Source organism: Vanessa cardui, chromosome 14 (genome assembly GCF_905220365.1).
Source record: "Vanessa cardui chromosome 14, ilVanCard2.1, whole genome shotgun sequence".
In the NCBI taxonomy this organism is placed as follows: domain Eukaryota; kingdom Metazoa; phylum Arthropoda; class Insecta; order Lepidoptera; family Nymphalidae; genus Vanessa; species Vanessa cardui.
This window is the reverse complement of record NC_061136.1, coordinates 14,450,400-14,469,669: the sequence shown is the minus strand read 5'-3', so window position 1 is coordinate 14,469,669 and position 19,270 is coordinate 14,450,400. Positions and strand designations below refer to the sequence as shown.

Below are 19,270 nucleotides of genomic sequence, written 5' to 3'. Positions count from 1 at the left end.
ATGGTTAAAGTTTTTAGTTATAAATATCATCGAATAAATCTAAATCTTCAGATACGGATATTAAAGTCCAATAAAATATATAAGATACTGCATAGCTCTGCATGTAGCGGTTGTTTATAAGCGACACGAAGATTTGGGGTGTACCTGAATTTGAAGCTAAAACAGTACTAATAACCTTTGGCCTCTGATTCTATTTTTAACCTAGAGGCAACCGTTGGGCATTCGTTAATCAATTTGTCAATGGAGACGCGAGATGGTACGATTCTGTTACCATTCTGAATCGCTCATTCTATGTACCCGGAGCTACCATACCTGTGGAAGTTGTACATGAAATATAGAGTTCGAAGGCTGCGATGACGTGAAAGCTTAAAAGCAGAAATGTAGCGCGTATCGCGTGGGTGTACGAGCTACGGTAGCGGGCGAGTGGGAGGTTCGAGGCATGCGCGCTGGCGTGGGACGGCGACCAATGACGTCAGGGGATCGATCGAGAGCACACCTCGGCCGCCAGCGATCTCCTCGCGACCTGTCACATCTGGCACGTGAGCTAGGATGTCGACACAACGGGTTATGTAACGCGGCACAGGACTCCGTGGTTCATGTTTGAGGCAGGGGATACGCGCGCTCATGTGCGGATTAAGTTTTAGGACCAGAAATAGCCCTTCGCAGAAGACCTCCCTCCGATGGGGCGACAGCTGCACCAGGCCTAATACTTAAGCCTCGCTAGGCACGTCCACATAAGTTATTCGGGAACGCGAGTGACATAACGATAGTGTATTTAGATTATATATTTTATGATGGATTATTATTACACTTTTTAATTCGGACTCTACTCGTAAGACAAAGGCGCGTGGGAGCAAGGCACCAGTCAGAAGGGCTTTTCGTATCAAGTGAGTAGCATTTATTAGATATGATATAAGTCATTTAGAAATTCGTAGACTACAGTCTACGACGTAGCTCTCTTCGTGCAAAATACTTTATAAATAAACGAAGACCAACGAAGCACATATGAATTAACCTGTTTTGTAATATAGAGTTTAATTCAAAACGTGTGTATGTCAAATCTTCACAACACATTAAGTTTTGGAGGAAGTGTAGTATCGAAAATAATTGGTACGTTTGTGAGTCATTATGGTAACAAATAATCAATAAAGATAAATTCCTCTTTGTGCCTAATGTATAGTTCGATTACTCAATAATAATATTTGTTTTCGAAAGACGATCATTGGCTTGTAATGTTAATACACGACCTTTGTGGTGCCCTACAGGACAACGAAAATGATTAACATAGCGGGCGTGATCTCCATCATCCTATTCTACGTGCTCATCCTCGCCGTGGGGATATGGGCGGGACGGAAGAAACCGGCGGGCAACGACTCCGAGGAGGAGGTCATGCTGGCCGGGAGATCCATCGGACTCTTCGTGGGCATTTTCACTATGACGGGTAAGATATTATTAATTTCAGTAAAAAAAGCGGAGCAGTTGTCTGGCAGAGTAGAATAGAGGCAACCTATTTTAAACTGTGGATGCTGTTGGGGCGACTGACGATACAGGCAGACAGGATACAACATAGTTCTAGTATATAGTTCTAGCGGCACTTTGGCTCCTGGCGCATGGTGGCGGGAAACCAATGAAGGGGCCTACTTTTGGGGTCTGCGATGAAGCTGATGATGTACACATGATGTCGCTAACCGATTAATGAACGATGAACACTGAACTAGACTCTAAATACAAAGCACATGCATGATATCTGTACGCACGAATACGAGGTGATATTATCACTAAGATATATTTATAATCTTTGATTGAAAAAGGTTCTTTGTTAATAATACTCAAGCAGGATATTCTTTAATAATGTAACATGTATTCATGTTGAGGTGTTTCATCGACTGATCTGATCTTCTGTCATTATCTGAGACCCCTTGATATAAGTATTTTTTGTTTATTATTGAAAAATGAAAATGATGCACTTTTAATGAGCTTCTCTCATCCTGTGCTGATTGTCGCTCATGAGTGTTGTTGGTACAGCGACGTGGGTGGGCGGTGGCTACATCAACGGCACGGCCGAGGCGATCTACACCTCCGGCCTGGTCTGGTGCCAGGCGCCCTTCGGGTACGCGCTCTCGCTAGTGTTCGGTAAGCATTACATTAGTAACTAATCGATTATTTATTATATAAACATTCGGTTTGTTTATATGACCTTGATTCATCCACACATATGTTTGAATATTTGAGATATTATTTATGTTCAATAATACGTGACACATAAAATGCGTATTACAATTATCGTCTCAATAAAATTGAATCATATGTATCCTCATTTTATAATTAATATTAGATAAAGTATATCATCCCTCCAGATCGTAGTAATGATGAGATAAACGTGGAGTTAAGATTATTTGTTTCAAAATAAAATAAGGTGATCGGGGCGGTACAAAAATACACTTCCATATTAGAGTCGCATCCGCGCGTGTCGATGTCGAGAGCCTCTCGACACAAATTTGGGCTTAACGAGGCCTCCTTAACATACACTCGAGAACTATTACAGCGCATGTTCTGCGTTGTATAATTACAAACTGCTTGTACTCACTACAAAAACTAGCTCACTTTGTGTGAACAAACATGACTTAGCTCACTTTGTGTGAACTTTGCGCGCTGGCTTCTTATTATTGGACGAAGCTTTTTCGTTGGGTTTTATATTTCACATCATTTATTTAAATATTTTTGTGGTACCTAAGTAACGTAATATTAGAAAAATACTTTCTTCGTTAATATTAAAATATTAAATAATGAAAACATTCATTTGTAAACTTTTGACAAGGTTTCAGAATCCATAATTATTAAGGCCAGAAACTCTCCTGGCACTTTTCTTATTGAACGATAATGATCTATTTTAAATAAATTAATCTTGAAATAATATTATTTTTTAATGAATTCCTAATACAATATATTAACATATAATTATCTATCATTTAATTACTATTGCTATTATTATTTATAATTACTTTCATTCGCTATGACAAATTCGATGCACGTCAGAACAGTAGCGCTGATGCGACGAGTGACGTTTGGGTGTTTGCCAACAGGCGGCATATTCTTCGCCAACCCGATGCGCAAGCAGGGCTACGTGACGATGCTGGACCCGCTGCAGGATTCCTTCGGGAGCCGCATGGGGGGGCTGCTGTTCCTGCCCGCGCTGTGCGGGGAAGTGTTCTGGGCGGCCGGCATCCTGGCGGCGTTGGGTGACTACACATTCTGATCATTTGCATTATTATTGAAACTTAGTTTATCATAATGTTGTCTTAAATTTTCGCGATTATTACACATTTAAATAAAACTAATTATAACGGATGAATCGCGTATATTAATTATTTTTAAACATCCCGACGTTTCGAGCACTTTGCAGTCTACCCGTGACCACGAACACTGCAAAGTGCTCGAAACGTCGGGATGTTTAAAAATAATTAATATACGCGATTCATCCGTTATAATTAGTTTTAGTTTATCATTATTTACGTGTATTCTATCTCTATTCTATCGTGTGTATTACGTGTAGCTACACATCATCATTGACGACTTTACACCACAGTATAAATTAAAATCACTTCTCGTAGTCTGCCTGTCCCTGTGTATGCGTAGATCTTTCTACGCAACGGATTTGGTGTATTTTGTTTAAATTGTATTTGTAAAAGATAAAGAGATAGGTTTGTTTGGATGAAACATGCAAAATACAGTGGAAAAACATTAATATACTTTACGATACAAACGCAAGTCGCTATGCTATATTGCGTACGCTGTGCTGAATGGCTCTCTGTGGCACTTTTCTCCGCAACCACAGAACACAGAGGATGTGGAGTTACCGCGCATATTATCGGTAACGCCCAATTGGTAAAGGTCAACGACATACATATTTGCAAAATGCGAAAGTTCGTTAGGATGTAGATATGGTATTTTGCTACGCTGCCTCCTACTCAAAAGCTGATAAATGAATTTTAATGAAAGTTTAAAACGATATACATTGAAATAATAGTTTATAATATCAAGATATTGCGTACATTTGCTTATTGAAATAAACAAATTAGCATATTGCCTGGTGAGGCATCTCTTTTATCTCAATTGAGCGCACCCCGCCTGAATATGAGATGCATTCAGTTAACGATTATAGCACTGAAACAATATCGATGAAATTTAGTATCAAGTTAGTTTAAGTCCCGGGAAAGAGATGAGATAGATTTTGTGACGGAAATCATCCTTCCTTCAAACCCGAATACAACAATACTAAGTGTTGTAATGTGTGCGGCGATAGAATATTTAATGATTGATGGTAGTTGTCCAGACTCCCAGCACCTGTGCTTACATAAGAGACTTTGGAGCGGACGAAGCCAAATCAAAGAGCAATAGCCCTTCAAAATCTTCATCAATTTTGCACTTCTCTATTTTCTACCGCTCAGACAACTTTGACCTTGATTAATGTTTATAATTAAATACATCTAATATTATTATTTTTCTGAATGAGGATTTACTAAGTCTGGTTTACTAAGTCCAGCAATTTCATATTGGGTTATTGTACGTTTATGTCACGTAATACTGTATTCAAATATATTCAGCAAATTTTTTAGTTACTAGGTTTTTTGAAAATTCAACCGAACATACACTTAATATGTAAGTTTAAAAACAAGAGAAGTGTGAAAATAAGTTCCGTCGCCAACGCCATTTGCCTTTATATTATCCACATGAAAGATAATAAGCGCTCTGAATATAAAAAAAAAAAAAAACAAAAGTATTTTTAAAAAAATATCAAAATGTTTGATGACCAATTTCATGAATCCAGGTACTTCCAATAATCAAGCCTTCAATAGTCGTTTAGTTACATTTGATCCTCATAAAGTCACCATAAAATCTTGCTAATGATTGCGAGAATTCGTGTAGGAATTGATATACTCGTCGTGTAGTTCCGCATAATTTACACGTCAGTAAAGATGCGCGACTACGCTATCATGGCTAAGGTGACACGTGTATTTTTAGGATAACCAGCAGCACATTAACGAGTTGTTATTTCATCTACTTGTGTAAAAATTAAACTCACAAGACACGTCAATAACCATAATACTTACTCTCATAGTATAGTCATAGAATACAAAGATCTGTGTGACGTCAGTATGGCCGTATAGAATAGTCTTGATATAATTAAAACGTTCCGTGTTACCGCATACATCTTAATTTATCAACTCCGAGACACGAGCTGACAAAGAATGTAAACTTTTCTATTAAATTAAAAAAAAGAGATGATGTATAAAATATGTATAATTTTGCTTTTTATAACGAGATAATACAACTAGCTACCTACCTATATAAAAGAAAAAGCCTGTATATATATCGTATATTTATATTAATAATGCAAAGCGACTTAATGTTAGCGTCTAAATACTTTTTACCCCCTATTACACTATTCATGTAACATTACAAGTAAACACGCTTACATGCATATGTCGATAAAGGTTTCAGGTCCCACCAAGCAGGCTCTTTTGGCTTGGTCGCAGTTTTGGAGCTTTTGACCTGACCTTTGTAATTTTCAAGGTTCTTGGTTCTTACTGATAAGTTAAGTGGAATTTAAAAGTCCTTTTAATTTAGTATAGGTGCACCATAATGAACCTGACGTGAATGAATTTAAGCCGCGGATATTTTGATTCGAGAGAGGTGGTATAATTACTCAAGTTACCTCGAAAATTGTAATTGAATTTCTACCCCACGCGTATGCAAACTAGTGTGGAGAACGACGAGGGTTGAAATTGTAGCAATAGCCCGGGTCAGAGCAGAACATTTCGAACGGAGCCGCTACTACGAGACTGCGAGGCTATTTGCAGTCGAACTACTTCGTATTGTAATGTATTAAAATTAAACTTTACAACTATAAAATTATATTTTCTGTAGAAATACATGAAGATTTTCAAATGAGGGCTTCATGTTAAAATAGAACGGTGAATATAATTTGTCTAATTTTCTTGCAAACATATTTAGATAATATGACAATCTTGTTGGTAGGGCTTTGTGCAAGCCCGTCTGGGTAGGTACCACCCACTTATCAGTTATTCTACCGCCAAACAACAGTACTCAGTATTGTTGTGTTCCGGTTTGAGTGAGCCAGTGTAACTACAGGCACAAGGGACATAGCATCTTAGTTCCCAAGGTTGGTGGCGCATTGACGATTTAAGGAATAGTTAATATTTCTTACAGCGTCATTGTCAATGGGTATTGGTGACCACTTACCGTCAGGTGGCGCATATGCTCGTCCGTCAACTTATACCATAAAAAAAAGTGCTACCGAAAAGCCATTTGTCGCATTGGCTTACTCATACCATTAAACTGAATCAAACAATACTAACGATAAGTATTGCAATTTGGCGGTAGAATATATAATGCGTGATGTAACAACACGGCCCCACCAATTCACTCGGTTTTCTCGAACTGAAATTAAATTTCCAAAAAAGTGTAAAGTAAAAATTCTTTTAAAAGTTGTTTTATTAGGTATAAATTTAAATAAAATACTAAGTCTGCATTGTATTCTCATGAGAAATTAAATTATTAGCTACGAATACGAAAACAGAAATAAAAATAAATACGGTGGACATAATAAAATAAAGTTAGCATTTTCCTGTGTTTTCGAGTTCAATCGGTACGGGCCATGTTATAGAAGGGAACGCGTCGACCCTCAGCCGCAGTCACAAGTCAATACTTGCAGCTGTTGCGGTTCCGAGGCTTTCGTGCTTCAGCGTCAGAGATATTTGGGGCATGTGAATTACTCAAGGCTTTTTTACTAAAATATATAACATTCCCCCTTTACTTAATGTTTGCCAACGAAAGGCAAATAACATCTCAGAACTAAATAGCGCCGACGAGAGAAACAAAACGCGATGAAATATTTTTCCCAATTATTGTCTTTTCCTTGTTCGGGGCGTGTTTATAAAGTCCATAGTTTTATGTTCATGGTGCTTGGTAAAGTAGAATTTATGTTTTTTGGTAAAGTAGAACGGTTCTTTCTAACCGACTTAAAAAGGAGTGTTCTCAATTCTTAATTTTTAGTTGGATAAATACTCGTTAAAGTTGTACAAAATGTCTCTCTAAATATTAAGGAACTAATTTAAAAAAATATGTACAAATCTTTTGCCGAAGTTACAAGTAAAATCATAGTCAAATAATACGTATTACGTATTTCATGGAGTCGAGATGGTCCAGTAGTTAGAACGCGTGCAACTTAACTGATTATTGCGGGTTCAAACCCAGGCAAGCACCACTCGCTCACCACTCATCATCTCGTGCTCGACGGTGAATTAAAACATCGTAAGGAAACCTGCATGTGTTTAATTTGATTTATAATTAATCTATATAATAAAATAAAATGAAAATGTTATTTATAGTAAAACGTTATTCCACTTCCACCACTTAAATTCACTTTAAGTATGCTTTAAAAATCTGCTGACACTGTCTCCATATTAATATTGAATGTCATACATTTTCCAAGATCTCAGCTATGGGTATTGCGTCAATTCGATCGTCGAATAGTATTATATTATCATTTATAATTATAAGTGGTAGTGCCATGCTGTATACCTTCGGGTTACAGCCGAATGGGCCGGCACGCCCGGGGAAGTACCACTCTCTCACTTAAAATCGGCGTAAAGTGGTAGCTATGCTACCGCGTTTCGTCCGGTAAGTGAGAGTTCCGGAGGCCCAATCCCCCTCCCCCCCAAAACTTGATGGTTGTGCAGAATATGGTTAAATTACCCCAGGAGGGTACCATCAGCGACAGCGGTGGAGAATCCCTCTCTGGGCATCCATGCTCAGGTCATACACCACCTGAGCAGGGATGCCCAGGCTGCCCTCCGAATTCGGGGGGGGGGGGGGTCAATTTTGCGCTCGCCACTGTTCGAGGCAATCGGAGCAGGCATCATAAGGCAACCCCTACCACCCACTCTGTTTCTTCTGCATATCAATGATTTGTTGCAAATCGGGAACATTAATTGCTATGCAGACGACAGTACCGTTTACACCTTATACACCGGCCGCGCTAATATCTCTCAGGAAAACGTCGAAGAGAACCGGAACAAACTTGTGTCTTCGTTAAACGAAGTCTCGAATTGGGGCCGACTAAATCTAGTCCATTTCAACCCCAAAAAGACGCAAGTTTGCGCGTTAACCGCTAAAAAAACACCATTTGTCGTATCTCCACAATTTGAGAACATTCCGATAGCCACTACAGGTAGTATCGGAATACTTGGCGTTGATATTTCGAGCCTCGTTCAGTTCCGCGGTCAATTGGAAGGCAAAGCCAAATTGGCTTCACAAAAGCTGGGTGTGCTCAGCAAGGCGAGACAGTATTTCACGTCGGCCCATCGCCTAAAACTTTACAAGGCGCAAATTCGGCCTCACATGGAGTACTGCTCTCACCTCTGGGCGGGTGCTCCCCAGTACCAGCTCCTTCCATTTGACCGCATTCAACGTAGAGCGGCCCGAGTTATCGACGATCAAGCCCTTTCCGATCTCCTTGATCGCATAGAGATGTTGGATCACTCTGCATCTTCTACCGAATTTTTCACGGGGAATGTTCCGAGGAATTGTTCGGATTAATCCCGGCTGCTGGATTTCACCTTCGGACATCTCGCCAAAATTCTAAGTTTCACCCGCACCACCTTGATGTCCGAAAATCCACAACAGCGCGATTTCTCAGACATTTTCTGCCTCGCACAACTACTTTGTGGAACCAGCATTCGCCGGCGGTTTTTCCGAACCTATACGACATGGGAACCTTCAAGAAAAGAGCGTACTCCTTTCTTAAAGGCCGGCGACGCACCTGCAAGCCCCCTGGTGTTGCAGATGTCCATGGGCGGTGGTAGTCACTTTCCATCAGGTGAGCCTCCTGCTCGTTTGCCAACTATGCCATAAAAAAAAAAACAAACTATAAACAAGTTCACGTACTAAGCGGCGTTTCATTATTCGGAGATATGAAGTTAATTCTTACAGAATCAATCGATAACAAGTTAAGTGCATGATGATATGAACATTATTTGATGTTAATATAGTGTGTTGACAACAAGGTAGCACATGGCCAATAGCTGATCGCTTTTGGTGTACAAAGATAAGATAGTTTGTTCACTGACTCTTCGTTTTATTTTCGCCTAAAATAATAAATATACGTAATGTTTTGGAAATTCGTTTCTTCATCGTTTTATCGATTTTGTTCGACAGAACAAATCTCATTCTACATCTCCTATCTACATTTTTATGAGCATATAATATTCGGAACACGTTTTCCTGTTCTCATTCTGTTTTCATGATTTGAAATGTTACGAAATAAATCCTGTGCAAGAGTATATACATATTAATATATATGCTTGTATATGTATGATACTCGTAGCGGAGGTATAATTAGACATAGATGTGAGTGATTAGTTCTCACCATGGATTTCAAACAATTAGCGACTTCATTAACCATACTTGGGAATTGATCGCCTTTGGCTATTTCTGACAATAGTTAAAAATGTACAAAATATTTTACAAAATATACACGAAATCAATCTCATCGGTTTTTTCAGCTGTGAGCAATTTATTATTATTCGACCAGGAGGTAATTCCTTCCTTTGAGTGCAATGGTTTTTTTTTAATTAAAAAAGTAAAAGCGATCGTGTGAAATAAATAAAATACTATGAATAAAATTTTCTCTTATGGACTTTGAATAGCATAGAAGTGAAAATAAATTGTCTGCTCAAAGTGAAGCTCAAAAGCTAAGTCATGTTTTATTAAAAGCTTATATTAAGCTAAGTGAAGCCGATGCGCTTCGCTCGGCGGAGATACATTTTAGTATTTTTATTAGTGTTATTATAAAGTTCCCTATTTTTAAAACCAAGTCGTCGCATTTTGACTATAAATTCCTGAAGAGAGCTTTTTGTAAAGATTACTACTTGGATCCTAAAGTATCACTGAGAAGATGTAAGAAAACAGAAGTATAGGCTGGCGCGTCTCAATATATTCTTGATAATTTATGTAAGAAGCTTAAAAAACATAAATTTAATGAAGCCTTCGTTTTATAATATGTAGTGATAGCGACATGTGGTGATTATTGATAATATCGGTTATTGTTTCCGAGCCGGTTGTACAGTTTTGACAATCAATACGAAAGTATACTGTTTCTGCATCAAATACAAATTTTGCATTTTGAATTTGATATTTGGTTAAATCTACATCGTCCCGCGCTGTCAGCGATATTTACAATATCTAAGAAAATAAATGATTAGTCTTTTAACATAAACGAGTCGGTATTTATGCTACAGTTTACATACTACGTAAACGCCAACACGACTAGCCGATTGTAGGCAGATATCTTGTTATCTTATCGGACGACCTATAGTTATTACACTTTTGTAGCCATCTCTGGGTGTGCATTTGCCTCTATTTCGGAAATGGTCCAAATTCAACAATCGGCAAGGTCTATTAGGGTCAGTGTCACAAATAAAATACAAAATGGGTGTCCTTTCGAGCAATTCATTTTATGTTATAGAGACGATAGGAAGGCGATATTGTTACGGTTAGGTTAGGTTACGGGTTGGCTCCAATTCGTGCCGAGAACGGCTATCGTAGTGTTTTTAGTGGTAGGAAACCTACATAATCCAGTTTCCCTCCCCCAGGGGTCCGGTACCTTATTGAAGGATTCCATTGCGTGAAAAAACAATTACGGGCTACCTAGTAATATATAAGTTTTTTGGGCTTTAACCTGACCGCTCGTACTAAACTCCTAATACAAGCCTAATATTTAATTACAGGACTGAATAGATTTGTTAGTGTTGGCATAAAACCTCAAACAGACAGTGTTAGAACGAGTACATATTAAATTATTTATATTATCTCTAAATCAATGAACGCAATATACATATGCATACTTTTTTAAAACCACGTTCTATATTCTAAGCTACTGTAGTTACTATATTTCAATACGTAATTAAAACAAAATATTGTAAATTCGTACAGGCGCAACTCTGGCCGTGATTATCGATATGGACCACCGCACCTCCGTGATCTTCAGCGCGTGCGTCGCTGTTTTCTACACGCTGTTCGGTGGCTTGTACTCTGTGGCCTACACGGACGTCATCCAGCTGTTCTGCATCTTCATCGGTCTCTGGATGTGCATTCCCTTCGCGTGGGCCAACGAGCACGTCAAACCACTAAGTTCCATGGAAGTGGATTGGATCGGGAAGATCGACCCGGAATACTATTGGTTTTACGTCGATTACGGCCTTCTGCTCGTGTTTGGAGGGATACCGTGGCAGGTCAGATTCATTCAAACCTGTGACAGCTTGGTATCTAATGAGTTATCCTATATTTATATAGCTCTTATGTTCCTCAATAATATTTTGGTGTTGGTGCAGGTGTACTTCCAACGCGTGCTGAGTAGCAAGACCGCGGGCCGCGCGCAGGTGCTGTCGTACGTCGCCGCTATCGGCTGCATTTTCATGGCCATCCCGCCAGTGCTCATCGGGGCCATCGCCAAGGGAACAGGTAAGCCAACGAACTCGTCTTTTTACTTACTGCGTTGTAGATTATTTTTGACAAAATATCTATACGGAGTCGTTGTTGACAGCATGGAACGAGACCGACTACCGCGGCGCTCTAACCCCGGAAGGCGAACTGACCTCCGAGCAGACATCCATGATTTTGCCGCTGGTGTTGCAACATCTCACTCCAGATTTCGTCTCTTTCTTCGGACTGGGAGCTGTGTCCGCCGCTGTCATGTCGTCGGCTGACTCCAGCGTGCTGAGTGCTTCTTCGATGTTCGCCAGGTCACTTTATAGAGCTGTTTTTTTTAAGTTGTTAAATTTTTTACATTCAGCAAACACGCAGTTCTTATTTCTTGAATATTTCATTGCTTTCAAATCTTGAGTAATAAAGATGTTTTACTTTTTTTTAATAACTTTGTTAAACTGAAAGATATATTGGCAAGTCAGTGCTAGAATATTGTTAAAATAATTTTGTTATTTGTATAATTATTTGAATTTTAATATTCGTAACAGGAACGTGTACAAACTCATCTTCCGTCAAAATGCGTCAGAAATGGAAATCATCTGGGTGATGCGCGTAGCAATACTGGTGGTGGGTGTACTGTCAACTATCATGGCACTCACCATACCATCCATATACGGACTGTGGTAAGTGTTCTTGGGCTCGATTTTTATATTAAATCCCGTGGACGGAAATATGACTTCTTAAAATGAGACATTCTCCATATTATTTGGCCAATGTCAAGTGTGACTTAGGTATGTTATCAAGATGTAAGAAAAAGGGCGCGCTGGTCTCTGGTTAGGAATGAGAATGCATGAACGAGTTATTTCTGAGTGACAAGTAATATTATTTATACGAGCGGCATGTGGCAACCGCCTCCGCGGCCCGACTGTACCCTCGCAAAAACGTTTTATGATCCATTGTAAGCGGGAGTCGGTGTCAGCGTCGTTACGTAACTATTGGAATACGATGGATAGCAGAAACAGTTTCTTATACAAATTACAAGTAAACCATATCGAAACGCTGGGAACATTAACCGTCAGCTGCGATGACCTGAATGCGTGAGCAATCTAAAATATAATTACCAACTAAACATCATCTTATAAATATTCGAAACAACTTAAATCGCGCTGACATCACCAGAAGTATGGGAGATCACAAAAAGTGTTCATCTCAATATTCCAGTATAAGTTAGTAGGTGCTATTGTTTGACCAAATTTACAAATAATTTAATAACGCTGATATATTTTCATTCACCGCCGAGTACCTCAATAACTAACACAAATAAGAACAACATTTTACTTAGATTAATTCGGGCCATTCGGTTGAGATATGACGGCTGAGCTCGATCCTCGTGTCTTAAATATTAACAACAAATATTATTTTCCATGAGGAATAGTTTACTCAAATAGTAGACAATTTGTCTTTACTCGTGTTTGTTCGCAATGAGGGGATCGTGGCAGGCCTCTGTTGTAATCAATAATGACCCGCGAACACGACGCACCTGATTCGATGTGCACGTTCACCCGTACACCCGTACACTCGTACACTCACGTGCGGTGTTACTCAGTATATACCTCTACTTAAATCCTCTGCGAAGTTTTCGTTAGCGCTTACATGTCAAAACTCTAAAAATAAGTTACATAAGTGCCTTCACATCGAGTTGTAACATTAAAATCGTTGCGGTATATTTTTAACGAGTGTAATTATCCAAAGCTACTATACAAGTTAAATTTTGCAATTAATCAAATGTATTCAATACAAAATATATGCAAAAATGGTATTGCCATCACTTGTACGCTACAACGATATACAACAAAGTTTAAATAGTATAATTTAAACTTTGATCACGTTTTGGGAAATATATTATTGTGATTATTTAAACGTATAATATGTATGTGGAACGAGAGGATTTGGAATCCGATGAACCTAATCGAAGCATTTAAACGGTTTCGTGATCGCGGAACGGTCGCTGGTATCGATACATCTCTAACCTGCGGCCTGTAATTAAACAGGGATGAAGCGAAGATAATTAATGCTTGCATTGGAATTACCTACGAGTACATACATACATATATTACATTAAATTATTAAATTAATTTGAATGATATTTAAAAGTAACTTTATAATGAAAACGATTTAAGAATTTAATATTTATATTCTAAAAGTAACTTGATTGTTTCTTGTGTTTTGTATTATTTAGAATATCGCAATGGTTATCAATCGCAAATTTTGTTACGAATGTGTTATGAAAAATCATAAATCACATTATCACAAAGTGATACCTATTTGCAGGTTTAAAAGTTTTGATTTAAGTTCGCCGTTTCTCTTAAACGTATGCGTCAAATCTTGCAACTTAATTTTAAAAACTGTTCCCAAATGACCGTTTGAGTTGAAATGGTGAATGAAATAGTGAAAAACGGCGATGGTGAATATGTAGTACTGTATATTCAATTTTTAATTAGTTGGATTAAATAAAAACTTGTTTGTAAAAAGCACCAGCGTATGAAATGAATTGAAAATTAAACGAATAAAATGAAATTGTATCGTTGGATAACCGTCAGCTCACAACGCCGCCGTCGTGTCGGGCGAAGTGTTACTTTAACAATTCATGACACTCGCTCTTCGAACTCTTTGCACAAATTGAAATATAAAATCTATAACTTCAATTTGCGTCGCTATCTCGTCTGTATTTCACAAAATGTGCAATTTTATAAAAGGAGTAATCACCTCTAGGTCGATGTGCTCCGATCTGGTGTACGTGATCCTGTTCCCCCAACTCCTGATGGTGGTGCACTTCAAGAAGTACTGCAACACGTACGGGTCACTGGCTGCCTATATCATGGCTTTGCTGGTGAGGTTGTCGGGCGGAGAGAAGCTGCTGGGTCTGCCGGCTCTCATCCACTACCCGGGCTGGGATGATGAAAATGAGGTGCAGCTGTTCCCGTTCAGGACTCTGGCGATGACGATGTCACTCTTCACGCTGGCTTTTATATCATGGCTCTCCGTGTAAGTATTGTGATTTAATGACGTGTTTCAGCTCCTTCAAAGTATTCGTTTGTTTTTGACGAAATACTTTTGCTATTTAACTAAGGATAGCTATTAACTTTTCTCTCTCTAGTTTTAGTATATGTAATAGACTGAGTAAAATCTCTATGAACAAGGTTATTTTGCTTAACGTTAATAAATTCAGCTGAAAGAAACGAGAATCACATTGTATCGGTGAGTTCAAGGCCAGCCAGCTCTTTGATGGCGCGAGTGGCTCTTGTGTCCGACGAGGAGACTGGGTCGATGTTAGTATGTTATAATTCAGATGTGAGTTAGTTTGCGATCGTATCCACTCATAACAAGCTCTATATGTGAAGCGTGTTTCAATGGATAACAGGCACACTGTACGATTAAAATATAAATTGACTACTTATATCCATTTTAAATCTATTTCCATAGTTTTGATTATGACTTTCGTGATGGTAAGTGCCATTTTTCACGAATCCTTAATTACTTCTAAAGATTATTTGCATCTTGAGCAACGAGGTCAAAGTTCTACATTACTTGTCCAAATTCCACCTGCCATTGGAATCGGCTGTCATCGAAGTTTGCATAAATATATATCAGTGAATGTCACCGATTTTAATTCAAATTTAATTTAACTTCTCCTGGTGGCCGCGACATCAGGTCAATCTATAATATGGCCTTAATTAGATTCTCTAGATGTATAGACTTTTTTTTTTTATACACATTTTCCTAGTATAAAGTCAGTCAGGGAAGGAATAAATATAAATAAGTCCGCAACTGCTGGTGTCAAACACAAACGAATTTAAATTGCAAAAAGAGATATTCTCACTGAGCTTCATCTCGACGCGTCGACGCGACGTCGCAAGTTCAAGACCTAGTTTTTAATGCTTTTTCGTCTTTGTTTTAATTGTATTTGTGTCTCTATTCCCTTCGATTACTCGCATTATAATTATTATTCTACTTTTAATGGGTCGAATGTAACCGCTTTTTATAAAAAGGAACATGGTTAATGAAGGAGTGAGAAAGGTAATTTGATAGTAACGCTGCCTTTACTTTATTAGTAAATGAAAAAAAAAGGTCATCGAGGAGTAGGCTTCGTTACTCTGCCGCTAATTGAGGAAAAATGGGAACAATTACTTTTAAGTATTTTGAACAAAACAGAACAAATAAATAGATACTTGTGACTATTTATTTGCAGGCTTTATTCCATTTTTACAAGCTTCAACTGAGTAGAAAATGTATAAAGGTATATATACACATTCATGAATTGAAATCAAATCAATTTCCTTTATTCAATACAGAAAAATTAAACTTAATTATCGATTGTCAAATTAAACACTGCCACCGGTTCTGAAAATAAAATATTATAGTCTATTATTGACCATTTTACTATTTACTTATATTCAATATGAAAAGAAAGATTGTTAGAAAAAAGCAATACTTTTGATGATTTTTTTACCACTTCTACTTAGAATTGGAGTATTATATTATTAATAAATGTTATACGAACCGCCCGAAGTTTTGGGTGCAAAGACACAAATGTCAATACGTAAATGTTTCTCTATTAAATAAAGAGCCTTGATACATTATTGATGATAAGGATAAATATTAAAACGTAAACGTAATTTCGTGCTAATACAAAAGGGAATAAATCAAACAAATGTATTCATATTTATGATGCTCGATATTTGTTCAAAGATAATAAAGACGGATCATTGCTTTCATTTTTGACTTGATCTTGTTGGTGAATAAACAGCTTTTATATTTTTACGTATTGCGCCTCTCAACAAAAGAGAATAAAGACAATCCTTAACCTTAATCCAATTCATCGAATCGAAGAACTTTCTGAAGACTCTTATAGAATACGTCTTCAAAGAGGTCTCGCAAATGATGTTAATGGAAAAGGTTAGTCGATACTCAGGGCAGGACGTAGAGATCAAAACGTGTGCTCGTCCACAGGTTCCTGTTCAACTCGGGCTACCTGAGTCCAGAATCGGACTACTTCAACTGTGTGGTCAACATTCCGGAAGACATTCGCCGCGTGGACGAGCCGTCGGAAGCGGGCGAGCAGATGTCGGTGCTGGGGGGAGTCCCCGGCCGGCTGTACGGCGCCGCCTCCACGCTCGTGGGGCCCGACGAGAAGTCGGGCAGGATCAACCCGGCGCTGGAGACCGACGACGACGACCTGGACGACCCCAACGACGGCCCCACGCCGCTCTTCGGCAGCAGCAGCGCGCCTCCGCCGGTGCAGCCCTTCGGGAAGCAGACGGCTTTCTGAGACGATTATTATTTTTATTAGTTCGAACGTTTCAGTTTCTGCATCCCGTCACATCGAAACCCTGAACTCGCGCTCCGACGACGACTCGACATCGAAGCCGGTCGGTACAGTATTACTGAGCTCAAACTATACATATCAAATATATGGACCGAACGGTACCTTCCCGGAGCACACTTCGTAACGACACACTCGCGCCACTGAACGCGCCGGTCTAGTGTGGCGAGTGGCGGCTGCGAGGAGCTGTCGTAGAATTAGTTCTGTATTATAAAATTAAGAGAACTTATTTTGTAGTCAATGATTATCTATATACATTCATATATATATTGTAATGAAACTCATACATATCAAAAGGTTTATAACTACACGTATTGTTAGGAAAGATATATGACATTATTTACATTGAAGAGATTCCTTATTTAAGTCAATTAATGTAGGACGACGAGCACAAATATGTAAACGTGCAAGCTTCTAGGACGCGCGAGAGTTGTGAGGAGGTTGCGCAGTAGCGCAAGTTCAAGCGCAAGGAAACGGGCGGCGACTGCGAGCCTTGCCGCGGAGAGGTACGGCGTTGAAAACGTTCAATAGTATATGTGTGTGTGGAATTGTCGAAGTCTGTTAAGGTATCTAAGAGATGGAGCTTTGAAATCTCTTTGGTTAAATACAATTGCAATATTTAAAATATTGCAAAATAATACAATTTAATTTGTAATAAACTAAAATTTAACTAAGTTCAATGTACAATTGAGTGGCTGTCAGGTTAGATGAGTGAAGTTATTTTATAGTTTATTGAAATTATTAATGACTCATAACGACACGTTGTTGTTACGCGTTGTTTAGACCAGGTATAATAGGTTTAGAACGCTGGCACTTCTAGTGAGTTATAATATTTGAGGTCGCTTCATAAAATCAGCTATTTTGAGCTTTCGGTTACAGATAAATAATTATAAAGCAAAAATTATAAATAAATGAAATATATATTTTTGATTGAAAATATAATAAAAACCTGTCAATGTAATAAATATTAAAATATTCTGTCTAGACGTGTTTTAATGTTATCTTCTCAGACGTATCGCTGATGTTATGAACGAGCCTTTACACGATATGTAGGTTTAATGTATTGGTGTTCAAATATACGGCGTTTTGATGTTTCCCTTCGAGCCGACGTCTGTGTGTTGTTACCCGGCTTTTGATCTACAGCTGTTAGTGATGTTACGAATATTTACATTTGAGTATTATATTTTATATTATATATACGAGCAATACTGTCCTAAGAATTTAACTAATTGAAATTATATAAATGATATTTGCGACTGAGAACTGATTTGATTAAAGTCATGTTTGTTGCTAAACAAGTTAAGAAATTATATTAGTTCTACTGAGTCCATGGGACGTGAGTGCAGATAAATTATACCTAAAGGTAGCAGTCATAAGTTGAAAATATATTCTGTAATATATACGCAGATAGTATATGTTATATATTTATTTAATTGCAAAGTATGACGAATGAGAATTTTATATGGATTCGATTAAATCTGCTGCAGCGACATCGCCTCGTGACATCACTGGAAGGTTTTTATCGTGTTTAACTTCTCTGTGTATTGAGGATCGGAGCTTTTAATAAAAATTTATATAACGCATTTCTTATTTAGATTGAGATATATAGATATACGTATACCTATCGATATTTGTGATATAGTCACCTGCCTGTTAATACTTCGCGAAGACTCAACAGAACATATCATTACGTGACTTATTGTACTGTGTAAGTGTAAAGCATATCGCATATGTTAGTGATCTCGTAACGGATACATATCAATATGTTTAAGGTAGTCTTTAGAATATCGTTGTTGTTCTTCAACGTCGCGTGCTAATGTCATTGCATACGCAGACGCAATAAACGACACTGGCACCTTGTTTCAGAGATTAATTACTTTTTAGAAAAAAAACAAACATTTTATTTCAATTTTAAACAACTATACATTATATATATAACTATACATATAGTCTATACTAAAATTTAAGATTTCCTAATATACATGATTAATATACTTGGTCTTTGTTCTACTGTACGCTTAAATGTAACATCTTGGATGTTTCATGCAGTGTTTTGGTTTATTGCAATTCAGAAATTAAAATCACCAGTCCACGTCTGTCTGCGATGACGTTAGGAAGGGGCGGGTCCACTGTTAGCCGGTAGTTATACCTACTATTGACTTAATCCTAGTTCTTGTTGAATATTGAATGTAAATCGTGTAATGTTGTGACTCCGCAGCTATCTCTGCGTAAATAAAACATATAGTATGTTGATTGTCTTCGTTTGTTTTCATAGAACCCTGACCCTCGCTATGATGCTACATGTATGTTTGGTTGATTTCATAAATCTATGAATAGCCTCATTCAAAATACTATTTATGCTATAGAAAACTTAATAAT

At 38.0% G+C, this 19,270-nt stretch overlaps 1 protein-coding gene across 1 annotated transcript; it reads left to right on the top strand.

Annotated features, from left to right (window-relative positions):
• Positions 1-269: 269 nt before the first annotated feature.
• Positions 270-19,144, top strand: LOC124535451 (high-affinity choline transporter 1). Its single transcript, XM_047111673.1, has 10 exons — positions 270-887; positions 1,266-1,441; positions 2,026-2,133; positions 3,084-3,239; positions 11,017-11,315; positions 11,415-11,544; positions 11,627-11,825; positions 12,057-12,191; positions 14,281-14,553; positions 16,519-19,144. Exons 2-10 carry the CDS (start codon positions 1,276-1,278, stop codon positions 16,835-16,837), a joined length of 1,785 nt encoding a protein of 594 aa, XP_046967629.1. The 5' UTR covers positions 270-887; positions 1,266-1,275; the 3' UTR covers positions 16,838-19,144.
• The last annotated feature ends 126 nt before the right edge of the window (positions 19,145-19,270 follow it).